Here is a 26346-nt window from a genome sequence, read left to right on the forward strand (position 1 = left end):
GTCTCCCCTGCAGGAGAGGCAGGTAAGGATCGGGTCCCCTCACCCTTGTGACCACCTGGGAAAGTCCAGCTTGCCGGTGGGGCAGAGTGACAAGGCGGCGGGAGGGCCCCTGGGTGTGCTGGTGGCAGGAGAAGGTGCCTGGGACAATGCATGGGGCGCTAGAAGCCTGCCAAGCCTGAGCTTCCCCAAGCATGTTGGCTTCTGGCACTCCATGCATCGCTGCACTTTGTTACATAGCAAACTAAAATATCTCAGATGGGTTTTACTTTGCTACGTAACAAAGTCATTTAAAGTGGACTACACCGCCTAGTGTATAAGTAGCAATGCCATTGAAGTGGAGCAAAGGGACAATTAAGCTGCTTTAAAGGCCAATTTTGTTGCGTGTCCAAAGTCCCTATGCTTTCTAAAGAGTCTCTGATACTCATCAGCAGAGCTCCTGATCCTCCCTATGCCAGTGATGAGGCTTTTGCCACTAGCACTTTATTCTGGCTATTGTACAAATGAGAAACTTCAAACAAAATCTCACTCCGGCTACTAGCTGTAGCCTCAGTGGCTAAAGAGAAAAACCTCAGACCTAGAAGTTGTCTTCCTCCTGTTTCCAGGAACAAATCCAGACCCATCTGAAGCGTTTGAGGAAAGAGAAAGAAGAGCTGCTGGGGTGTCAATGCCATGAGGAAAAGACAAGCCGAGAGCTGATGGTAGGTGCCCACGGTGTTTTCCCAGCAGGTTCTCTCAGGGACATCAACACCAGTGGCTCTGGGTAGTAGCACAGAATTGGGGGCTGAACCCACAAGCTCATTCTCCACTAAAATCAATCACCCTTCCATAGGCAAAAGGACACCAACTTTGGGCCCCTAATGCATAGCATTTTACCCTTGTAATCATTTCCTGTATATTCCTTCTGCTATTTGTACTGACAAATACAAGGTGCTGTACCTTGAGAAGAATAATTAAAAATATAAATACAAAATGGGGGACACCTGGCTGGTTGACAGCACTATGGAGAAGGATCTGGGAGTCTTGGTTGATCACAGACTCAGTATGAGTCTGCAGTGTGATGGAGCTGCACAAAAGGCAAATAGGGTTTGGGCTGCATTGAAATGGAAGCATTAGATGCAAGACATGGAAGGTGATAGTGCCCTTCTCTACTGGGCACTGGTTAGGCCTCATTTAGAGTGCTGCATGAAGTTTTGGACTCAGCATTTCAAAAAGCATGCGGAGAAGTTAGAGGGTCCAGAGGTGAGCAATAAAGATGATAAAGGACTTAGAAACCACATTATTTGAGGAGGGACTGAAGGAGCTAGGCATGTTCAGCTTGCAGAAAAGGTGCTTAAGAGGGGACATGATCAGTCTTCAAATGCTTGAAAGTTTGCCATAAACAAGAGGGAAAGCACCTTTTATCTCTTGCTGCAGAGAGTAGGATGTAGAACAATTGTTTGAAGCTGCAGCAAGGTAGGTTTAGACTGTACATCCGGAAAAGCTTCATTAGAGCAGTGAGGCAAAAGAACAGACTGCATAGGGAAGCTGTGGACTCTCCATCATGGGAGGTATTGAAGAAGAGATTGGACAGCCACTGGTCATGGATGATCTAGGCATAGCTATGCCTATATTCTACTATGGGTATTTCCCATGCTTCTGGGCTTTGCTGGTTGCTGCACAGGGCTGGGAGGGAATCCTGCTCCCTGCCCCAGCCCTTTCTTGCTATATTTGTCACGTATATTTTTTAAGTCTTCTTCAAAGGCATTGGATGTTGGCTGCAGCCAAGGTTGGGGATTTTGATTGGGGTGTGCCAATGCTCCTGCTGAGACTTAAATCCAGAGGCTAGCACCCTAAGCACCAGCTCAGACCCTGCTCCAGCAGGCCAGCCTTTACTCATCTATTTCTTCTTCACTTTACTTTTCCTCCTCAAAGCCATACTGTGCAAATCCCCCGCACCAGGTTGTTGGGCTGAAGGTAAGGTGGGCCTTTCCCATACGGGTAAATTGCATAGCACACATGATATTTGCTTTTCTGAGGGGCAGGGATAGAGACTGCTACAAAGGAGAAATCTCCATCCTCACTTCCAGGTTGTGATTTCCAGACCTTTCCCTTGCAAGGTGCATGGAGGGTGGAGGAAGGGTCTGTTTCCAGGACATCACATTCCATCTTAATATGAGGTTACGGTCTGCTTGTGGGGAGCTGAATCAAACCACACAGCTAGAATATTGCAGAAGAGCAAACGTCACATGGAAACTAATTAACTGAATTAAACAGCGAGCAGCTGGTACATCTCACAGTTGTGTCCCAGGGCAGACCCTCAGGAGCAGGGATGGGATGTCCCTATCCCTGTTATCTCATCCCTGTGTGTGCCTGCTCTCCACATGGCATCTCTCTGTGCATCCCAGAGGCAGATGGAGCTGGAGAGACAGCTGATGGTGTCTGAGTGTACACGCTTGAGCCAGCTCCTTACACAAGAAAAGTGCCTCCTGTTGGCCCGCCTGGGAGATCTGGACAAGGAGATCATAAGGAGGAAGGAAGAAAATGCCTCCCGACTGCGGGAGGAGAATGCCTGCCTTGGTGCCCTGATCACAGAGCTGGAGTGGAAGTGTCAGCAACCAGCGCCTCAGTTCTTGCAGGTGAGATGCTGCCAGCCACATCCCAGTGCCCAGGCAAGACTGGGCAGCCCCACAGTCAGTCCCTCAGGCAGCAGAGAGTGAGACCCCCAAGCATCTGCAAGGACCTGGAGGGCTCAGAGCAACAGAAAGGGGAGTTGGGCCTGGCTAAGAGTTTGGAGCGGCTTGTGCAGGAGTGGGAGTACGTAGCACACAGATCTGTCTGTACTTCGAGCACAGCATCTCCAGTTGTCCTCTTCTACTGGCTGGACCCTTCTAGACCAGGTCTAACTGCCTCTTGTAGCAAGAAAACAGCAGGAAAGTGAGCAACTACACTCCCCTTTTTAAAAAAAAATGTCAGCACTTGACACCAGGTATCAGGGACAACCTTCCAAGTGCTCCACAGCTCCCCTGGTGAGATGTGTGCCAGGTCTAGAGCAGCCATTTGTTAATGTGAGGGTCTGTCCAAATCAGGGTCATGCCTGCAGTGTGAATAGACTGAGTTCATTCAGGATGGACAAGTCTACCAGCCCTGCAGGCAAGAGGACAATGCTGCAGAAAACCACTTCACAGCAGAGGTCCAGGACTGTGACTTTAAAGTGAATAGCAGGGCTACCACTCTGCTCCTCCTGAACCAGTTTAACCAAGCTCAGAAAACACAGACAAGGCTGGGGCTGGATTTAAACCTAACTCCCAGGGCATAGGCACACTGTGAAATGGGTGCAAGGCAAAGGAAGGCAGGATTTTCCTGGGCATCAGCTACTCTATGGTAACTGCTCCCATGCATGTTCTTACCCCACAGTACATGGAAGCTGAACCACTGTAGCTTAGCTCTCCATGGAAGAGACCAGAAGCAGAGTTAGCCCTATAAGCAGGATCCCATTCTTTGGCTAGATCCCAGCATGCAACGTGCACTCAATTCAAAATCAGGTTGTTTATTCCTGTGTCTAGATAGGAAAAGGAAGGAAATCTGACTCCTGATGCCCAGGGTACACATTCCATGTATTGTCATCATCAGATTGTTTCCCACTAGCCCGAAGCACAAACTGAGCAAGGCCCCATTGTCCTGGGCACTCCCCAGACACAGTCTCAGCCTTGAAATACTTATAATGTGAGCTAGGCAAAAGGATGAAGGGTGGGAAGGGGAAACAGAGGTAGAGGAAAGGGCCAGGGCTGAAAACCTAAAATCTAAAGGCCGGGATTTCAAAAAGGAAGCAAAGAATTAAATGCTTATCATCACTGAGATGTGCACACTCATATCCCTGGTGTGCTCACAAAAACCCCAGCTAGTAAAACTAACAGAAGATGCCAATCATTACCAAGCCAAGAAATTCAGTTAGGTTTAACAAATGTCGAAGTCTGGGAATTAGCAATATTGCAGTCTCACACAGGGCACAGGGCTGGGGGGTAGAAGTGGGGTATCCTGTCTAAGGCTCAGGCTGGGCTAACTCTTTGTTCTGTCTCTTGTTCCCTGCTAGGATGTCAGAAGTGCAGTGAGCAGGTATGTCTGGGCTATCTTGGCTCTCACACTCCATCTTACTTGATAGAGGCTCAGAGGCCAGGGCTATAGCCCCAGCCCCCAGCAACTCGGACTGCAGGATGGTATCACACCCTAGAACCAAACCCCGTCCCCACAACCCATCACTGATGCAGCTGTTGCCAAGTGACCCATCCTGTTGGGAAGGTTGTAGAGCTCTGGACTGAGCAACCTTTTCCCTGTGTACTGGTTTGGTTTGGGAGTATTAATGGGGCCTTGGGACCTTCCACCCCAAGAACCAGTTGGGACATAGCTGATATCCTGTCCCATTTGAAGGGGGCTTAGGGCCTGGGAGGGGAGAGTTGAGCATCTCGACCCCAGACCTACTGTCTGCTCTAGGGTGAGGTTCAGTTATGAAATGTCTGCATTCTGAGAGCTGGGATCAAATCCCTGAAACCTGGAAGTCGTGGGAGGCAACAGCAATTGGCACAGAGGCTCCCAGGCTCCATTTCTGCCCCTTCCTACATATGCATGCCTCCATGCACATATACCCTAGCAGTTTGGCTTCAGTGCAGCTGAGCTCCCAAGATTTGGGGCACCCCTGGAAACTTCATTAAGGGGCTGCCACTGCACAGGCAATCTAATGCCCTCTTGTGTGGGGAAAGGGGAAGGTACAGCACTCTGGCCTATCTCCCCCTTAACATGGCCCTGCTCCTACATGCTCTGACGCATGTGTTGATCCCTGGCTCTCTAAGAGCCCCCTTAGGACCTGGCTCCACAGATGAACACATCTCCCAGGTCTTGGGGCAGATTTGGATGCCATATTACAAATGTAGGCAGCAATAATAATTAGGCTTCTTTGCATCCTCGAAAGGAGAAACAAATAGTAGGATGGGACTGGAATCTGCCTAAGCAACACATTTTAGTGCAACTACAAGCTACCGGGTTGGAGCTTCGTGCAATCCTCTGGCCTCTGCGAAGCACGAGGTCAGAGTACAGGATCAAAATAGTCCCTTCTTGCCTTAAGATCTCTCTCCCCGCTAGGCACACCCCTTCCCTGGCACACATTGGCATGGCAGAACGCGTGGGAAGGTTACACCACCAGCGCCCAGGCTGTAGTTTGAGGGTCTCAGAATCCTTCACATTTACAAGTGCTGAGATGTGGAAGGGCAGTGGTTAGGAACTGAGGGTGCAGATGGGCACCTAGGGGGGATTTTCACAAGCTTCTAAAATCCTACCAGGCACCTACCTGCCTAAGTATCACGGCCCAGGAGCCTGGCCTAGTGGAAAGTTTGGGTGAGTTTCCCAGTCTTCAGTGTGGTTTTGTAAGCTGAGATAATTGCCTCAGGGCTGTAGCTGTGTCCCACTTGGGGGACTGGATAGGAGGTGTCTGGGACACAGGACAGATAGGGTGACCAAACATGTTCCTGTTCCCTTCAGGGCCGAAGAGGCAACCTTTCAGCGTCCAGCTTTTGCTTCCTTTAAGATGGGCAAGAAAGTGTGGCGCTCCCCTCGAGAGAGCCATGGCTGGAGGGCACCAAGGGAGCTCCTCGGTAAGGGTCTATCCCCGGGACCTCACTAATCCATATAAGAGCAAGGTGGGGAAGTCTCCCAAGGAAAAGCCATGAAGTTGGGACCATGTGAGGAGATGGTGCTTGTGCATCATGAGAATTATCTATTATCTGTGTAGGCTTTTATACCACGTCTATTTGGGGATGACATGTCAGATGCCCAAACTAAGCTCACTCCTAATCGCAGAGGTGGTGGTGAGAGCTCTGCGACAAACAGCAGACTCATGTGATACACCAAGAGGCTGCGCGGTGAATTCTGTCTGTCGTGCCCATTTGCATGTCCAAACTGCTCTCCTCCTTTTCCAGTTCACCTCATCGTAGCTACATTCTTGTCTCTACAGAAGAATGACACTGCTTTAATTATACTGGTATAGTTAAAACAATTTAACTGCCCCTAGTAACAATGCAGAAATTCCTATACAATGAGGCTTCATATGGTATTTGCTAGAATTATGATGACCCTGAATTTCAGACTACTCCCCAGTAATTAAACTCTATACATGGAACATTTATAAATTTGTTACAGTTTTCCAAGTATAGAATCTAAGTATTAGAGGGTCATCTTTAATTTATCCTTCCCAACTGCTGCAAGGGGGTTGGCAGTGGGGGGCAGGTATTGTGGGGAGGTCAAGCAGCATGCCCTGTGATTGTTCCTGCCCCCCTGCCACCTTTGCCCTGCCTGCCCCCCCACAGCCTCAGGCCCCACCTTCCCCCTCTGCTTTCCCTCCTCCCAGTCTCTGCTCCCTACTTTCCCCCAGACTTTACTTCCCCCATCTCCTCTAGCCTCTGCTTACCCACTACCACTGTGCACCCTGTGAGGGTGCTTACCCTCCCTACCATCTTTGCTTTCCCTTACCCCCAGCCTCTGCTCCCTACTCCCACTCCCCCCCTTACCCTTGCTCTATATATTGCTCTATACGTTTTTTAAGTGTAGTAATATTACACTTAAAAAGCGTAGGATTTTAAGACAAAGACTCTTTGAGTTTCTTTTGAGAGATTTTGCAATGCCCTTTGTGCATCTGGACTCATGGCATAAAAACCATCTTGGATCAATTATTTAAAGACTTTCTAAAATCTTCCTATAAGAGTTTGTGAACTCCTGTCATGTCCATAGCCCATGGTCCCTGGGATCAGAGATTATCAACCAGACAGAGAGAGCAAGTATAAGCATGTCTGCATGGCCTACTGATAATCTAGCCCCTGATTCAGGGCTTCACATTGGGATGGGTTGGGAGACTCCTGATTACCAGTCTCTGCTACATACATAGTTTATTCATTTTACATGAAACAGTCATTTCCAGCATATTTCCAGGTTTGGAGTTTGCTCAGGGGTGTCCTAGCCGGGTGCACTACATCATGCCAGGTGTCAGGGCACCAAGGGGTGAGGCCAGTGCCACTTGTATATCAAGCTGTCAGTGTTTCATGTCCCTGTCTATAAAACAGTGGCACTAGCACTACCAGACTGCCCAAGGGAGTGTGAAGGGAAATGCAGGAAGGATTGTGAAGTTCTCAAACAGAGACAAGGGTGATGGGGGTCACAACCTAAACTTCCTAAAGTAACATAAATCCTGGGGTTTTGTCTTGCAGATTCCTTTCTCCTGCGAGCCTCTCCCTGGATGGGGCCTAAATATGCAGCCCTGGTTCTTTTCTTTGCCCTGGCTGTTTGTTTTTTCATGCTACAAGGTAAAAACACTAATGGGGAATGCAAAAAAGTGAACATATTGTAGGAACTGCCAGACAGAATCAGACCTGTGCACCAGCAAAGCCAAAAATCTAACACTAGCCTAAAGCTCCAGAAGAAGAAGCCTGTAGCAAGCAGATGTGAGAAAATCTGCTGCTGCATCCAAATTGAGATTAGAGTTTAGTCCTGAAAGGTAAAATAAGAGGATACACTTCAAAGGGCCAGAATTTCATTGCAGTTCAAAGTGCACCGATGCACGTGATTTGCATGCACCCAGCTGCATGCAGGACCTAGGTGATTATAAATGCAAATGAATCATTAGATATATTAGTTGGTCTAATAAAAGATATCACGTCTACTAAGAGTTCTGAATACAATGAATCATTATCTGCTTTTGCACACAAGGGTTGTCTGATTTGCAAGAAGAGTCATAGTAACTGTGTGCAAAGCGCTGATCCCCCGGCCCTGATCCCACAGTACTTCAAATGAAATTATTAAATACTTAACATTAATCCTATGTGGAAATGCTTTGCAGGATCAGAGTGAAGGAGCTCAGTGGGACTGACCACATTCTTCTTCTACAAAACTGGCAATAACAATGAGCAGAGGCAGCTTTGTCTCAAGCCTGTATGAACTCCAAATTGCAACTTGATCTGGAATAGTACCAGATGCACATATCCCTCTGGCTCCTGTGCCAAGCTCCTGCAGCTCAACCATCCTAGATTTTTAGGGTGAATAGATACATTATTTGTGCTCTCCTATGGCTTACTTAAAAAAAAACAAACCTATTTGAAATGCATTTATTGTTGCCTTGTTAACATAAAAACCTGGACCCACAGCAGGAAGCATAGGCTGAGCACTGCAGCCCTAACTCCTTAGGCTCCTTGCCAGATAACAGAAGCCCCGAGTTTGTGCCTGGCCCATCTGTACGATGCACAGAATTAAAACCAAGGAGAGGTTCATAGAAGATGACCCAATGGGTCTGAACTCTGGTCTACAGGGAGGAGGCACATTCCTAGAATCACGGAAAGTTAGTGTTGGAAGGGACCTCAGGAGGTCACATCTAGTCCAACGCCCTGCTCAAAACAGGACCATCCCCAGCTAGATCATCCCAGCCAAAGCTTTGTCTAGCCGGGTTTTGAAAACCTGCAAGGATGGAGCTTCCATCACCAATCTGGGTAACCTGTTCCAGTGTTAGACTACCCTCCTAGGGAGAAAATTCTTCCTAACATCTAACCTATATTTCCCTTGCTGCAACTTGAGACTGTTGTTCCTTGTTCTGTCATCTGCCACCGCTGAGAACAGTTCAGCTCCGTCCCCTTTTGAACCCCCTTCACATAGTTGAAGCCTGCTATTAAGTCTCCTCTGTCTCCTCTTCTCTAGACTAAATAAACCCAGTTCCCCCAGTCTTTCCTCATAAGTCATGTCTCCCAGGCCCCTCACCATTTTTGTCACCCTCTGCTGGACTTTCCAATTTGTCCACATCCTTTCTGTAGTGGGGGGCCCAAAACTGAACACAGTACTCCAGCTGTGGTCTCACCAGTGCTGAATATAGGGGAAGAATCACTTCCCTTGACATACTGGCAACACTCCTAGCAATGCAGCCCAGTATGCTGTTAGCCTTCTTGGCAACAAGGGCACACTGCTGGCTCATATTAAGCTTATTGTCCACTGTAACTCCCAGGGTCTTTTCTGCAGAGCTGCTGCCCAGCCAGTCAGTCCCCAGCCTGTACTGGTGCATGGGATTGTTCCTTCATAGGTGCAGGACTTCCTCCACTTAGGCTTTATAGCCAGAACCCCTCTTCTGGAATTAGTAGGTATGAGATATGGGTGGTCCTGGGCATGCCCAGTGACAGAAACGTAGATGTCAAGAGCATTTAGGCAATTCCAGGATTAGGCTAAGTACCTCATTTGTAGGCTTAGATGCTTCAGTTCCTAGTTAGGCTACCGCCACTGTTATTCCAGGATAGCTAATAACTCCATGTGTAGATATTCTTATTCCAAAACATGTGTCAAAGACGGAGTTGATTAGAAATTGTTTTTGCTTTTTATATCCACACCCTTCCTTATCCTGAATTAATTTTCTAGTGTAGGAACCTCTATTGCAGTAAGGAGGTATTCACATTTGAACTTGTCCCGGTATTGCTATAGTAATAAAAGTCAAACACTTGACCAGTATTTGGGCACAAACCCTGTTTGTGGATCATTCCTTACTATTTAAATGTACATTCCTGGAAGAAAGAAGCTCTTGTTAATGGTAATTCATTTATTTCTGTTTCTTTCCTAGGGACACATCCTGCAAAATTTGGTAAGTCTCAATCTCCTCACCCCTGCATCCCAATGTCCTGGCACTCAAAGTTGTAGCCTAATAAATTGTCTTAAATTTAACTGTTCACACGGACCATAATTTATTGATAATTACACTGCTTAACCTGCCAAGGCTTAGAGAAACTTGGGGCTGTCCATGCCTCGCTCAGATAGTTATAAATACCATTTTGAGTTTGTCTGCACACAAAAATGTTCTTGCTTTCACTATACAAATATTCTTCTCGGGTGGCTGCAACTATACCTGGACAAAAGTGCTTATACTAAGACAGAAACAAAGGTTTTTTGGTATAATCTTTCATTGTATAGTTGGGAGAGGTAATAGATATGCTTTCAGCACAAAGTGCCTTCCTCAGGTCTGGAAGAGAAGCAGGTATACTTTGCACCTGAGAACATGTTTAATAATCTCTCTCCTAGCTATGCAGTTGATCCAATAACAGATAAAACGCCAAAACCCCTTCTTGCATATTTCCTGGACCATCATGGCTACACCACTCCAATCCTATTATAGCAGGACAGGGTGCACACACACCATGCAGCACTCTGACCACCTCTAGAGAGGTAAGTGGGACACATAGCAGTTGGTAAGCCTGCTGCAGATGTCACCACTGCCAGTGATATACTCAGGGACATTAGTGTCACACTAGTTTAGCTTATTTGGGTTTGGGAGGCCAAATAAGCCCTAAGACACCCTTATAGCACTATAGCTATGGCCACACCAGCTCTGGGACTGTTAGGACAGTCCCAGTAAAATATTCTGAATGAGACCATTACAGCAGTAGAGCTTTCCCCATGTAGACCAGAAGCCTAATTCTCATGCAGGTAGGCAGATAAACTGTAAGGGTTATGTAAAGCTCCTTTGTACTAAGGGAAGAGTCTCACACCTAGGGTTGAACCAATTTAACTGTTTCAGAAAATCACAGCATTCCCCAAAATTGATACAAAGTGCCTGCAGGCCAGGCCAATGTGGTGATCAAATGCATGTTAACTAGGAAGCTGCTGTCTAGAAATAGACGATTGTTTTCTATAGCACCTAGCTGCCTGGAGGCCTCATTTTCCTTGGGATTCCTGTGTGTTTCTGTAGCACAAATAAATAATAATATTAATAACAAAGCTGGCTGGATGTCTTGGTAGAACATGTGTATTCTGCTCCTAGAGTAACACCAGGCCAGTGTGGAAGCCTAAATACCAAAACCAACATCAGATTCCTTGGGAATAATCCATCTATCCTTGGGATGTCAAAATTAGAGCTGGTAAAAGGTTGGGCTCTCTTTTTAACTTGGCTTTTTCAATCATAAGACCATTTGTGATTTTTTTTCACCATTTCCTCTTTTATGAAACCTGAAAATGAATTTTTTTTGTAGTTTGGTTGTTAATTCTTTCCCCACCCCTTCTTTCCCAGCACTTTTTCTGGAAATTAGAAAAAAGAAGACTACAGAAATAAACACAGCTAATGACTAAATGAAAACTATTCCTTTTCAAAATAAAAGGTTGTTTTAAAATGTCCACCAAAACTCTTTGCTGTTTTTCAAACAACTCATCTCCAGATGGTTTTGAACACAGAACAATAATCACACAGGTGGCAGGACTGAATGGGAGGCAATTCCCAACGCTGAACAACACTGAATATGGCATGAGCTGCTGGGTTGACTAGCTCCTGTGTCTAGTGGGAAGAGATTCTCAGGGTGAGGCCTGGGCCAAGTCTGTCTTTCTATCCCTGGCACCCGGTGGAGTCTCCGAATTTGCAGCGCACCATTCAAACCTGGTTAATTTGGAAATCCTGTGTCCCCCTTAGCCAAGTGCTGACTCTAATGCTGTGATTCTCTCTCTCTATATATAGCTAATGTGTCTCTGGATGTGGACACAGCAAACCACAGACTCATCCTGTCTGCAGATGGGAAACAGGTGAGATTGGGATACAATGACAAAGACTTGCCCAGCAACCCCAGGAGATTTGATTTTGAGCCCTGTGTCTTGGGTTCAGAGGGGTTCAACTCAGGGAGACACTACTGGATCATGCAGTCAATAGGGGGAGCAGGCTGGGCTGCAGGAGTGGCCAGAGAGTCTGTGAACAGGAAGAGCCAACTGAACCTTCACACCAGGGAAGGGATCTGGGTTGTGTATGAGCCTGTTGGTGACTTCCGGACTCACACTTCTCCGGAGAATGCACTGCCCCTGAATGGGAGTCCCAAGAAGATCCAGGTTTATCTAGACTATGAAGGGGGACAGGTGGCTTTCTACAATGCAGAGAACAAGGCTCCCATCTTCAATTTCACAGCTTCCTTTTCTGCAGAGAAAATTTTCCCTTTCTTCGTGCTGTGGGACAGAAGAGCGGAGATCAAGCTGCATCCCCCTGACATGGAGTAATAATATGTGGTCGCATGGGGCCTGAACTCTACACAGGATCATGCACTTAGTTCCATCCAGCCCTTCTCCTAGCTTGTGCTCTTCTGAAAAAAGTCCAAGGGGCTTTGCTGTGAGCCCAGCAAATGATCAAAGTAAGGCTCCGGTAGGCCAAAAGAAGGACATTGCAGAGAGGAAGGGCACTGACAGAGCCAGCCCTGCGAGCAGCTCCAGCTCAATTGCCTCTGATAAACCCAAACCTCTTTATACCCAGGCCTGAAGCTGAGCATCCTGCTAATCCCCAGCACAATCGTGTATCAGCTCAGCTGCCTAGGTCTCCAAGGTGACCATGTTCTTGGAGACCTAGATCTGAGCCTAGCTGCTGTGACACTCCTGACTCCCACTGCCCACTGTTGGGTGACATTTTCATGGCCTGGTGACAAGTGTGACAGGGGAGAGCTCATGGATGTGGAGTGGAAGAGATGGGTGGCTGAGGAAACCTCGCCAGCTGGGGCTGAGAACATCAACAGAGAGACCAGGACTCTGTATTTGGGAGGCAGCCTGCCCAGGTGCTCCCTACTCTGAGCTGGCTGCCTCCCGAATACAGAGTCCTGGTCTCTCCATTGATGTTCTCAGCCCCAGCTGGCCAGGTTTCCCCCGTCAGCACATGGAGTGAAGTCTAGTAAGAGATATGAGACTACAGCCCCATTGTACTCAGAACTGTAAGCAGCCAGACTCAGCTCATCCACTTGGCTTTTCCTGTTCTTCTCTCACACACTTAGTTACACGTGTTCTCACACACCCATGCTCACATACCTATAGACATTAAGATCTGATCAACATCCAACCAAGCAGTTAAGTAGTCAGACCGGCAAGGAAAATAATGATGTTGTATGCCTTGTTTTAGTCTCCAGTCCTCAAAGGTTTTTCAGTGCTCAACTGCCAAAGGAGTTAAGTTCCTAAATATAAGGGAAGGATGTGCTGTACCTTGCCAGGGAAATACAAAAAATGTGGGTAGCTATTGCAGTAGAATTGCCATATGCAGAGATAGGAGGTAGCTTCTGATCTGGTCCCCAAGAACTTATTTTACCTGCAGGAGTTACACCAGTTTAACTGGAAGTGTTAAGTTAAACCAGTTGAGCCAGACCTTCACAGCTGTGTTCACCCCCTTACATTGGCTTACCAAGTTTACATCACTTCAGCTGGTTTCTTTAAGATGTCCTCATTGTCCCCCTGCTTTACCTGTGGCAGGTGAGGGTGTTTTTTGGTGTCTTTGATCAATATGCCTTGTAACTGTGCAACAATGTTGATTGTGCAATTTTAAGAATAGGCTAGACAAAGACTTGTATGGGATGCTTTGGATAGGAATGACTCTGCCTCAAGCAGGTGGCTGGACTACATGAGCTCTGGGGGTCCTTTCCAGCCCTACTTTTGTGTGATGCTTTGTTTCTAGAAGTGTCCACACAGGGTTGCAGGGAGATAACAACACTTTGTGACTATAGACAGAGGTCTCATTTGAGGCAGTCCTAACTGAGTTGAAATCTGGAGCAAAAGAGCAGCAAGATAGCTCTTCCAAGCTGCATCACTGCCCCTCTGACAGGTTTGACCCTTGAATAAATGACAAGTAACTTGAATGAGTCAGGATTAGTTTAGAGGTACACTGCATTGGGGTGGGGGGAGTGTTACCACATTGTATCTCTGGTACTTCATAGGCACTTCAAGTGGGACAATAGGTTATGCACATCTGTAGGATATTGGAACAAAAGGCTCCCTGGAGAATGGGATGTCTGCTTACATCCCAAAGGAACAAGCACTTGTAATAATCACTTGTACTGCTATTGGGCTTTTCCTGCCTTGCATTTCACTGTAACTAAAGCTTAGGACATTTGCTAAGTTTCCAAGCCTCTCCTGAGATCTTTTGTTCTGATATGGTTCTGTCTCCCTCTCTGTTCCTAATAAACCGTAGGCTAAAATCCTTAAAAGATGTAAATCAGCACAGTAAACCAAAGCCAGGGGAGCTGCACTCATACAACTGTTGGGAGTTTGTCCTCTTGTTTTTAAGGGCTGTTGCCAAGAAAAAAAGATTAAGTTTGTAAAAAAAAAACCCCAAAAACCTTTATTATCATGTGAGAAAAAATGAACTGGACCAGTCTAGTTGTCAGAACACCATGATGGAGCAGGAGAGAAGCCACTCCATCCCCAAGTGAGGATCAGACTTGGGCCATTTGGAGGGCTTCTCTGTAGAGAGGTGACTGTTAAGTGTGTTTCTCCCATCATAGTCACCCAACCTATCTCCAAGTTGTCCAGAGACATCAGGATCCTGCAGAGGTCAGGGGCTGATTAGAGGTATCTCCCCTCCTCCCTGGGGTTTGCTATGCCAAGCAGTCTCCAATCAGCTCTAGGTCACCTACTCCTCTGAGTAGAGATGCGTGGCCAGACCCTTGTGAGGCAAATATCACTGGTGGTCATGGGAATCAGCAAATTCCCTCAAATTACGATTCCCTCCAATTTATGACGACAGGCTGAGAGCCCTGGGGCTCTTTAGCCTGGAAAAGCACAGGCTCAGGGGTGATCTGATGGCCACCTATAAGTTTATCAGGGGTGACCACCAGTATCTGGGGGAACGTTTGTTCACCAGAGCACCCCAAGGGATGACAACTAGGTCAAACGGTCATAAACTACGACAAGACCGTTTCAGGTTGGACATAAGGAAGAATTTCTTTACTGTCCGAGCCCCCAAGGTCTGGAACAGCCTGCCACCGGAGGTGGTTCAAGCGCCTACATTGAACACCTTCAAGAGCAAACTGGATGCTTATCGTGCTGGGATCCTATGACCACAGCTGACTTCCTGCCCTTTGGGCAGGGGGCTGGACTTGATGATCTTCCGAGGTCCCTTCCAGCCCTGATGTCTATGAAATCTATGAAATTAACCCTGGTCAGAACATAGACAGTTTATTTCCTGCCACCAGTAATTGTGGTTAACCTGCTAGCACGAGTACCAGAGTGCTGCTCAGGTTTGTGGCCAAAAATTGGCAGGACCAAAATAAATGGATAGATATTTTTGTCTCCCCATTGTGCAAAAATGAATCTGCAGCTGGACTTTAAAATAATGCTGTTTTCTCTTAAGAGTGTAAAACAAATGGCAAATTTAATGCAAATCTGAGCCAGCCCCACTTGCATCCCTGGCCTGGCTCTCAATCAGCTGTATCCCCAGTCTGGCCTCATGCCTCTTAATCAGCTGCCTATTTCCATATAGCTGATTCCTGATTCCCCAGTCTGGCCCCACACACCTAGGTTCCCTACATAACCTCACACAAGTGGTGACCGGTTGGGACCCACGTGGGATCCTGTCTGGGTCCCACATGGCTGGATCTCAGGTCTTGATCCATGTGGCTGAATCCCAGCCTGGTTGTGTACAACAAGATCCCTTGCCTGGCTCCAAGTGGCTGAATCCCTGATCTGTCCCAGCAAGGCCAGTTTCCCAGCCTGCCTTGTGCAGCAGCATGGGCAGGGTGCCTTCTCTCTGCCCAATGCGGTCATGGGGTGTCCCGGATGTGCAGCTGGTGGTGCCTGATGCGGGAGGAGCTGTCACCGAAGCCCTTCCCACAGTCAGGGCAAGTGTAGGGCCGTTCGCCTGTATGCGAGCGGTGGTGGGTGGCCAGGTCCGTACCCTGGCTGAAGCTTTTCCTGCAGTCGGGGCAGGTGTAGGGTTTCTCTCCTGTGTGGATGCGCCGGTGCCGGACAAGCTGGGAGCTGACACTGAAGCCCTTCCCGCAGTCGGGGCAGGCATAGGGACGCTCCCCAGTGTGGGTGCGCTGGTGTTTGACGAGGTAGGAGCCATCGTTGAAGCATCGGCTGCAGTCCCCACAGGCATAGGGTCGCTCTCCAGTGTGGGTGCGCCGGTGCTGCCTCAGGTGTGAGCTACGGCTGAAGATCTTGCTGCAGTCGGAGCAGGCGTATGGACGCTCCCCTGTGTGGATTCGCTGGTGCTGTACCAGGTCTGAGCTCTGCCCAAACATCTTCCCACAGTCGGGACAGGCGTATGGTCTCTCACCTGCAGTGATGCCTTGGGGCCCAGCAAGCTGGGAGCTGGAGCCATGGCAGAGCCCCACCTCCATGTGACAGCGCCGGTGCCTCATGAGGTGGGAGCTGCGGCTGAAGCACCGCTCTCACTCGGGGCACTGGTAGGGACGCTCACCCGTGTGAATCCGCTGGTGCCGGATGAGTGCCGAGCTCATGGCAAAGCTCTTCCCGCATGCAAGGCAGGCATAGGGCTTCTCCCCTGTGTGCACGCGCTGGTGCTGGGCGAGGTATGAGCTCCGACTGAACTGCTTCCCACACTCACTGCATGCACTCTGGCTCTCTGCTGCAGGGGTCAACTTACAGCCTATGCTGTCCTGTAGACCTTCTCCCTGGTTGGCGGATCTACCCCATCTCTCCCCAAAGTGATCTCTCCGCAGTCTCTCTGGCTTGTGCCAGTTCTCAGGGACTTCCACCAGCTCACAGCTCTGGGGAAAGTCTCCTTTGGCTCTCCCCGGTACCATCCCATGGGGTTCCACATCGTCAGGACTTTCCTTTGGGAGATCCGTGTCCTCATTGTCACTCATTACCACACCACCTGCTGGGACAGAGAGAGAATCCAGATGGGAGTCATTCCCTGCAATGGGAAGGGAAACCTTGGGTAGGAGAATGGGGAAATGGGGAATGTGCCCAGACAACTGCTGGAGAAACAAAAAAATGAGAAGGCAAAATCTGTCAACTCACAGAAGAGACAGAGGAAAGGGCAATCTTGCCTCCATATCCCATCACCCAGAGGAAAGGGAGCTACTGTCAAGTGTCTGTCTGGCCCAGAGGAAGCTGAGAGAGATGCCTGCCGTGAAGATCCCAAACCATCTAGTGACAGGCCTAACCAGAGAGAAATGAGGAAGAGCCCGGGTGGATCCCCCAGGGCTTTAGTGGGAATCTCAGCTGAGAGGTTTGAGTGAGTTTATCTAATTTCTCACCAATGTAGGTCCCTTTCACAATCTCCCTTTCTTTGCATCCCTGAAGATCCAGGACCCAAGGCTCTTCTTCTTGTTCCATCAGTGAGGTCACATTGGATCTGGAAATTGGAAATCCTGCTTAGAGAAAGGCAAGCAGATAAAGATTAGAGTTGGTTATATGTTTGTCTAATAACTATTACAAAACAGACTCCTGTTTTGTTAAAGTTTCTTTGCTGGCATAGGTTTAGTGTAGCAGAGATGCAAGGAGTCAAGTAATTCCCAACCCCTGCGAGTCCAGAAAACTGAAGAAACAGAGCAAAGGTCTCCATATCACAAAAGTATGGAACCAGAAGGCAGAACAGTTAGTGTAAGAAACTAAGACAGGAGCTCAGTATTACAGAAAGGAAAGGGGATGGGAGTGATAACATTTCTGAGTTACAATAATTTGCTTCAACCCAGGACCTGTGACCACTTTTTAACCATCACCCAAGGCATGGAGTGGAACTGAGAAGGTGGATGGGGTACTGGTATGCCCCCTGCCCCACGCTGCAGGAGCAGGGAGCCAGCCACTGCAACATCACCAATACAAAGTCAGAGCAAATTGGAGGAAGCCCTTGCCCTACACAATTCAGATGCAGCCTGTGGATCTCATTAAGGCCAGGATCCCAAATGGCTGGCTAAGAAATGTAGCTGCAGGGTACTGGACTGCTGGAGAGGGTGTGCAGGGACAGATCAGCACATGGAGGCAGCCTCTCCAGGTAGACAAAGTGCTCACTGATTAATAATTATTGCCCAGTGGCTACAGGATGATGCCATTCTCATCCATGCTGACCACATTGTGCAAAGCAGCACCCAACTTTGCGCAGTGTGTCTGTGTGTGATAGGAGACCATGCAACCAATGTCAGAACCAGGAACACAACTCAGGGGTGCCTGGGTGAAAATACTTTGCCTGTTCGATACAAAAGGTCAGACTGGATGATCTAACACCACTGACCTTAACATCTGTGAAATGAAGGAATCTTAACACCCAGCCACTTCTGCTCTAACCACTTGTCCCCACTTCCTCACAGAAGCAGGACTGCCCTCCCCGCTTAGAACCAGAAGTAAGAACAAGGAGCCCTCCCTCTCTGCATGCTGCACTAACCACTATTCCCCTCCTCTCTCATCCCTATGAACAGAAGCCAGGAGTCTTGTCCCACACTCCTGGATTGGGGTTGTCTAAGCCCAGGGTCCATCTGTACAGGAGCCATGAATGCAAACTTGGGAAAACAAATGTATGTGTATTGGCTGCATAAAAGGAGCTCATTAGGATCCCTGCAGTGTACAGAAAGGGGTAGAAACCATCAAATCAAAACACTAAGAACAATGCAATGACTGAAACAGCTAAAGCTTCCCAGCCCTCTAGAAAACCCTCACCCCCTTTCCATAGTTACCTGCTCAGCAAAACACGTGTACACATGGACAAGCTTTCACAAAGGCACCCAGCTCAAGTTATTCGCTCAGTTTTGATGCCCATGTCTGACCTGTCTGTCTTCATAGGTTAAGGGCTGCTGGAAAGTAAACATGAAAATTATCCTAGGAGCTAAAACTAGAATACTAAAGTGGCAGGCACTGAAATTACCCCCAAATTATTAATAACTACATAAACAACACCAATACTTTGCATTTGTTTGGGACCTTCCAATCAAGGAGCTAAGTGCTTTGGCTAATGCTGAAAAGCACTTTTTAATTTTCGTTCTATAATGGCAGAATGCTTGCAAATATTAACTGAATGCTTTATGTATCATCATATAAACCTCACATTCATGCATTAAAACAGTAGAACTGGTTCCAAAAGATATTCAGATTATTCTCAGTTCTCTCTTGTCTCTGATTAAGTACAAGCCAAAGCTGATTTCAGCAAATCAAATGACAGAAATACACACACAAAGGAGAGAATATTATCATAGGGTTATAAATTCCTGCAGCCGCGTCATTGCCTGCCAGTGCTATGAGGAACTAGGGCCCCTGGGTGTCACTGATGGCAGCAGCTCTGGGACATGCAGACCCCCGGGGAGCAGAGACGAGGGTTAGGAAGGGCATGTGTGCAGTCACTGTACTGCCTGTCCCCAGCACGCTCCCCAGGTCTCTATTACCTGGAGTCTCCAGCTCAGGAGTCGGTGTCAGCAGAGCCCAGAGCTGACCTCTGGAGCTAGTTGATGCCACCAGGGAAAGTCACCCCTGGACTGGAGATAGGTAGAGGGACAGAGGGAGGTTTAATGGAGCACAGACCCCTCTGGGAGAGCAGCAGAAGCTCCTCTGAAACTCCCAAATCACAATGGAGGAAGAAGCAGCAGCATCTGACCTGGGAAACTGAGCAGTTAGAAAGAGACAAAGGACTCAGGCAGAGCCCTCTAGCGGGCACTGCCCGTGGACAGTGCGTGTCCTGATGCTTCACAGCAAGTAGCTGGGGTGTCACAGCCTTTCACTACAAAAGTGGTTCTCAACCTTTGTTGTACCAGGACCCATTTGTAAACATGGATGGCCAGTCCAGACCCAGTGCCCCTCACTCCTGATCTGCTGCCCCCCACCCCCAGCTCCCCCAGTGTGTGGGGTATGGGGGGGCCCCAAGCAGCCCCTTGCAGGGTGCAACTCTGCCAGTGTGTCCAAGGGGAAAGCTATGGTTTCCCATGCCCTTCTCTTTTAAAGGAGAATCTGTTTTTAAAGTTTGTTTGCAACCCTTTCACATATTCTTGCGGCCCACTTTTGGGTCCCCACCCACAGGTTGAAAAACACCGCTCTACAACATCATAGGGATAACCGGCACACCTATGGTCAGGTTACTTGGGGAGACCCAAAAAGAATCTAGTTACACACAAGCAATCAAAAACCAATTGGTCAAATGCCAAATCCATAAAGGACAGACATGGGGTAGAGAACTAATAAGTCAGCATCCTGCACTTGAATAAAGCTTTGGGTTGGGAATGACGGCACCAACAACTTCAAAACTGCTCTTTGGGGTGACCTAGAAAATACCCCAGCTCTTAAAGCCAGTCAAATTCCAGTTCATTATTCAAGGGCTGTGTTCAATATGTAAGTGGAGTAGTGTGTCATGTGGCAGCCAGCTATGCAGGAAAGAAGTTTCGGGTGGCAGAATGCCTGGCACCAGCTCCTTCAGAGCCCTTGGGCAGTCACACAGCCATGTCACCTTAAATGACCTGACACATATTTTATCAGCTAAAGCTAGTTAAACCCAGTTCCTTATTCAATTGGCATTTACAAATTGGAACAGGAGGCCATTAGGCCCCAGATTTGGCATTATCCAGTCTTCTCCCCTGCACTCCTATAGAAGCCACCCTTTCCTACCCCCAACAGTCAAGAGAGGGATTTATGGGGCCAGGAGGAAAAAAAAAAGAAGTTAGAAAGTATTTGGCTCAGTAACTGGGTTAGGGAAGGGCAGTGAGTAGGTGCGCAGGGGAGCGGGTGCATTTGTTTTAACAGGAGCACAGGTTTCTTAATTCAGTTTAAGGGTGCATTGGAAAGTCTATGTTACAGTGTGAATATATATATATATATATATATATATATATATAAAAAACTATATATTTTTCAAAAACAAAAGTTTGGCTCAGTGAGATGGCTGTCCTGCTAGATCAAAGAAACCCCTGGGTTTTAGCCCCTAGTAGGCAGGGCTGTGCATGTGTGTAGGGCAGAGATTTTCCTGGTGTTATCTGTACTACGCATTTTCCCTTGGTCCATTGAATAATGCTCTGTTATAGTACTGTGGACCTGTAGAAGGTCCTCCCTACTTGCTGTCCCTACCCTTTCTCTTAGCACCACATATTTTTTTAAGGAAAATTTTTCATGTTCCAAGCCAAATCAATTCCAAATCCATGAGTCACTCAAGAACCAGATGTGGCCCTACTACTGGCAAATATCCTCCACCGCAGCCTGGGGCTTCAGATGCTTCCAAATCCTTTGGTGGGCATCCTACATGCCTCTGTCTGCAGTGATGGAAATGGTTATGAACAGTGCTCTATTCTTATTTTCTTGTGCTCCCCCCCTTACTTAATAAACCAAGCCTAAGAAGCCGGGTCCGCAGCCCAGTGTTTAAGATTCCAACATAACCAAAACTAAAATTATGGAATAACTTGGTTGCCTCAACTTCCTCAAAACTCTCTACAGACCTACCAATCTTATTAACCCTTGTGGGCATAAACTGGCCCTATTTAGGAGTGAATGATTGCCTTGCAGTACCGTATAGGGTGCTGGCTCCAAACCAGCCCCTAGTTAAGGGGACCGGCTGACCAAGGTGACAGAGAAGGGGATACAGGCCCCTAAATGGGGCTGTAGCTGCTTTATTTCTAGGAAGACATACTGTTGAGAACAAACCAATGGCTTTTGTTCATACACAGTGGCAGACCTCAGTAACTTTTACAGATTAGTTTTAGTTTACTCCATATCACAGAATGACTTTTTGTAGCTGGTACAGGAGAGCAGGGAGGCAACTAAGGGACCACAGGGCTGAAGGAGGAGCCCTGAGGAAGGCAAGCGTGGTTGTTCAGGTATATTAAGTGACGTGACTCAGAGCTGGACAGGATTATGGGACCCTTCTCATCCCCCTGCTTGCTAATTGGTGGAAACCGGGGGCAATAGCCTGCCATCCGAGGTGGTTCAAGCACCTACATTGAACACCTTCAAGAGAAATTTTGATGCTTATCTTGCTGGGGTCCTATGACCCCAGCTGACTTCCTGCCCCTGGGGCGGGGACTGGACTCGATGATCTTCCGAGGTCCCTTCCAGCCCTAATGTCTCTGAAATCTATGAAATAACAAAGAAACAGGACCTAGGACTAGGATGTACATAAAGTGGGCCAGGATCCCACAGTAAGGCAGAGTTCTTACCATCCTGGTGTGTGCTTTGTGGCTTTGCCAACTTTTCCCTTCCCTCCCCACTTTACAAAAATGTGGCCCCCTCTACACATTACATGTATTACACTATTCACCAGTTAGTTGCACACTTAATTTAGACTGGCTACATATGCAAATTAACTATCACACCATGAAAACTTGCAAATGTTGGAGGGCCCAACCAGAGGCCATGCTCTTCTTGACCTGCTGCAAACAGGGCAGAATTGGTGGAGAGTGTAGAAGTGGATTTAGCAATTTGGACAGCAGTGACCATGAGATGACTGAGTTCAGGATCCTGAGGAAAGGAAGGAAGGAGAGCATCAAAGTAAGGACCCTGGATGTCAAAAATGCAGGCTTCCATTTACTCAGGGAACTGATGGGCCGGATTTCCTGGAAGACCAGTCTGAGGGGGAGAGGAGTCCAGGGGAGCTTGTTGTACTTTAAAAAAAATCTTACTGAAGGCACAGGAATGGACCATCCCGATGTGCAGGAAGACTAGCCAGTATGGCAGAAGACCAGTTTGGCTTAGCAGGGAACACTTCAATGAGCTAAAACACAAGAAGTAAGCTTACAAGACGTGGAAGTTTGGACAAACTAGTAGGAAGGAGTATAAGAGTACTGCTTGGGCATGCAAGGATGAAATTGGGAAGGCCAAAGGGCAATTGGAGTTGCAACTCACAAGGGATGTGAAGGGTAACAAGAAGGGTTTCTAAAAGCATGTCAGCAACAAGAGGAAGGTCAGGGAAAGTGTGGGTCCTTTACTGAATGGGGGAGGCAATCTAGTGACAGACGATGTGGAAAAGGCTGAAGTATTCAATTCCTTTTCTATCTCAGTTTTCACAGGCAACATCAGCTACCTGACTACGGCACCTGGCAGACAGCTTAGCGGGGAGATGAGCAGCTGACAGTAGTGAAAGAACAAGTTAGGGACCATTTAGAAAAGCCGGATGTGTACAAGTCCATGGGGTCAGAGGTGATGTGCAATTCTATCATTCTGTCTCATACACTGAGCACCGGACCACCGAGTCTGTCAAATAGCGAATCAGTCAAGAAACTGGAACCTACAAACCGCTGTTGGAGGTTGTGTGATGAAGGAACCTGCAATGGTTTGGACAAATCATGAGAAGGCTGGATACCCTTGCCAACACAGTAGTGCAGGGCACTGTGGAGGGGAAGAGGAAAAGAGGTAGACCCAAGAAGAGCTGGGGAACCAACATCAAGGACTGGACAAGGCTTCAGCTGACAGAGTGCACAAAGCTAATCAAACACAGGGCAGAGTGAAGGGTTGTTATAGCATCTAAGGTGCCCCAATGGTCACAGTGGCCTTGGGACTGACTTGACTGGACTCGATGATTCTAAAAAGGTCCATGCAGCTATAAAGTTAGAGCTAGAAAATGCATAATACATTTAGAGCTGGTTTCTATTCAGCTTTAATTTGCATGTGTAGCAGGGTCCCTCCCTGCAGCTGAGAGTCCTAGCAGCAGTGCACCATGGACATCCCTCTCCGTCCCAGCAGTGCACCAAAGTTGCCAGAAAGAAGACTCCTGCAGCTGTGAGGCTCAGCCCTGGTTTTGTCCCATGGCTGTCAGCTGCAGAACTCCCAGCCCTGGCAGCTGTAGGGCACTGCTAGGGCTTAGAGTCCCATCAGCTGTAGGACTCACAGCTGTGGGAGTTTGTTATTTGCTGGTGCAGGGGGAGCCTGGGATGCTGATCCCTGACTCCCCCTGTTCTAGCAATAAGGCACGATAGGATCTGATGTTGGGTCCCACAAACACGCTTCCTGCCATGCACATGAGGCAAGGCAGGAGACATAATTGTGTGGATTGCGCATTAGATCTGATTGCACTTTTACCTGCATGAGTAAAGGGGCCCTTTGGCTGCAACCCATTCTGGCTGCATACCTCCCAGCACTTTCCCCTCCTCACCTCCCGTCATAATAAGCAAAATGACTAGCTTGACCTTCTTAAAGGAGATTATACCAGGTCCAAAGTACGTGGACTAATAAACTAATATTTCATGACTGTGAAGAAAGGCCCAAAATGATTCGGCTGACATTTTTGTTAGGCAGCATAACAAAAGGGCTAACTGCGACAGCTGTTTTTGTGTATACCTAAATAGGTAATGCCAGTAGATGGTGCTCAAGAATAAGCATTCAAGTCCTTGGGTTGTAAGTGACCAGTAAGACTTCTCAGTGTGCCTACAAACAGTTGCTTCTTGTGTCCAGGTATATTTTGTTCATGCGGCTCAGAACAGGAAGAACCCGATGACTGATGAACACCTCTGCATTGTCAACCTATCTAGACTATGCATTCAAAGATTACATTAAAAGCCATGTGACAGACATAAAATTGAGGAGATGCTAAAAGTGAAGAATGGAAGAAGTTATTTCTGGATTTTTAGCCTTCCAAGGATCACCTTTCCAGGTTTCTCTCCACAACCATAAATGACAGAAATTTGGTGTTTTTTTAACCTGATAATTCCATATTCAAATCCATTCCATTTTTTTGTTTTTGTTTCTCTAGTCATTTTGTGTGTCTGGTTACAAATCAGTGATAGAAAGCTCAACACTCACCCTTGTTTCTAATTGGTGAGCAAGACCAATTCCCTCTTCCCTCTTTCTCTGTCCCCCCAGCTTGCCTTATAGGCTCACACATCAGCCTATAAAGACATGCAGCCCCCACACCCAGAGCCCATGTCCTCCCTGCCACCTGCTCAGCAAGGCTCAGACTGCAGTGCTTGGCCCTGACGCACTGAAGTGAGCTGGGTTTCTGTGGCTGGCACTAGGTGAAGGGAGGCACAGGGAACCGAGCCCAGGAGAAGATGCCACTCCTGCTGCTGCATCCCACCAGTGCCATGAGGACCAGAGATTGCTCATAGTATCTCTGTGGAGCAGTCCAACAATAACTGAATATATGTTGCTTAATGCAATCTGGAGTTACTCCTCCTACGAAAAGTTGTAACTTTGCTACAAGTGCAGTGCAGTTGGCATGTTTTACTGCTTGAACATGCAGATGCTCGCATTTTAAGTGCAGTTAACATATCCTCAGTCACCAGCAGCCGATCACCTGCCCCTCTGTCATTGCCACCCCCTTCCAGCTGCCACTGACAATGTACCCAGGGGCATCACATTGGGCCCAGGGTGTGTAGCCCAGGGGCGTCACATTGGCTTGGCCTCCCAGGCCAGATCGAGGTCCAGGCACATCACGGGATGGATCCAGATCCATCTTTGGCAGGGGAGTGGGAGGTGAATAGCTTTGATAGCAGGGCAGGTGGGCTCATGGAGCTACAGGGGTTAACACAGCTGTCACTCACCCCACCTCTGCCAAAAAGCATCCCCAATAGAGCTTCATGCCCTGCTTTCACCACCCTAATTTCCCAGCCCCTCCAGGAGCTGGACACTCCTGCTCTAGCCAAAATTGAGTCACATAGGATGGAAGGGTCATAGCAGGAGCACTAAAATAACACTGGTCCCAGCCTTTTCCCCAGTGAAGCAGCTCCCTCGCCCACAGTCCTTCCGGCCAGGATATTTCCTTGGAGCTTGTACTCATTTCCCCCTTCATTGCTTTCTCCTCTCCCTCCTGCTGCTTTGCTGGTACAATCTTTACTATTATGAGAAGACAGACCCTCAGATCAAGGCCACATGAAACCCTGGCACTGATCCAGCTCCCTCTACACATCTCCCTTCCTTCACAAGGGCTTCCCCGAGGAGAGGTGGGTCCTGGGCCACTCCACAGCCAGGGCGCACAACCCCCCAGGTGCACCCTCCTTGCCCCTCAGCCTCTGCCTGCCTAGCTGGGCAGTCTAGACCAGTGGTGCTCAGCCTTTCTGCCTGGCAGGCCAGATGGGCAGTGCCCGGTCTGTCCGCGGGCTGGATCCTGCCAGTGGTCCCAATCCGGAGCCTGGGGCGGACGCAGCAGGCCCTATCGGGCCGCGCGGAGCGGGAGCCTGGCCCCAACCCAGTCTTGCAGGGAGCCGTCCAGCCTCGGCCTCCACCCAGCCCCGCTGCGCAGGAAGGGGGCCGGGGCGCGGGCGGCGGTGCGGCCCAGCCCTTTGCAGGGAAGGAGCCACCGCGCGCACGGGGCTTGCAGCTCGGCAATTCGGGCAGGGCGGCGCGTGGCCGTGCCCATTTGCCCCGCCGCCCAACGTCCTGACCCGTGGGGAGCCCGCGGCCAGCTGCCACGGCTCCACGCCGGCACTGGGCTCGAGGGCGCGGGGAGGCGTCCTGTGACTCGGACCAGAGTCCAGGGGCCACAGGGGTCCCCGGGCCCGGCCAAGGTGACACGGGCGGGCAGGGGCTGTCGGGGGCAGCCTGGCCCGGGTCTTGTCGCGGTGCTGGGGGGCTTCTAGGACCGGAGGAGAAGGGAGGGTTTGGGGCCCTGGGGAGGGGTCCCGGGCGGTGTCCGCCAGAGGGCTCTGGCTGGTGTGCGCTCAGGATCCGGGGGTTGAACTTCCTGGGTCACATCGCACCGCTGCTGCCTCCCTCCAT

At 48.7% G+C, this 26346-nt stretch overlaps 2 protein-coding genes and 1 pseudogene across 4 annotated transcripts in view; 2 read left to right on the top strand and 1 right to left on the bottom strand.

Annotated features, from left to right (window-relative positions):
* LOC102381259 (E3 ubiquitin-protein ligase TRIM39-like) overlaps window positions 1–12519 on the top strand; it is a 14278-nt gene extending 1759 nt beyond the window's left edge. Inside the window, exons 2-8 of one of the 2 annotated variants that reach the window (XM_006034682.3) lie at window positions 603–698; window positions 2385–2615; window positions 4070–4092; window positions 5509–5621; window positions 7227–7322; window positions 9608–9628; window positions 11486–12519. In XM_006034682.3, coding sequence (XP_006034744.2) covers window positions 603–698; window positions 2385–2615; window positions 4070–4092; window positions 5509–5621; window positions 7227–7322; window positions 9608–9628; window positions 11486–12012 — 1107 coding nt within the window. In that variant the 3' untranslated portion in view covers window positions 12013–12519. The remainder of the gene's footprint in view (window positions 1–602; window positions 699–2384; window positions 2616–4069; window positions 4093–5508; window positions 5622–7226; window positions 7323–9607; window positions 9629–11485) is intronic. The other variant, XM_025216690.1, reaches the window with a different exon arrangement.
* Window positions 12520–15523: 3004 nt separating this feature from the next.
* Window positions 15524–19353, bottom strand: LOC102381503 (annotated as a pseudogene).
* A 6367-nt stretch (window positions 19354–25720) lies between these two features.
* Window positions 25721–26346, top strand: part of LOC102377374 (zinc finger protein 252-like) — a 9166-nt gene continuing 8540 nt past the window's right edge. The window contains exon 1 of one of the 2 annotated variants that reach the window (XM_014525206.2): window positions 25721–26135. The gene's annotated coding sequence lies outside the window, so the exon portion shown is untranslated. The remainder of the gene's footprint in view (window positions 26136–26346) is intronic. The other variant, XR_001358849.2, reaches the window with a different exon arrangement.

This window comes from Alligator sinensis, unplaced genomic scaffold (genome assembly GCF_000455745.1).
Source record: "Alligator sinensis unplaced genomic scaffold, ASM45574v1 scaffold1391_1, whole genome shotgun sequence".
NCBI classification, from domain to species: domain Eukaryota; kingdom Metazoa; phylum Chordata; order Crocodylia; family Alligatoridae; genus Alligator; species Alligator sinensis.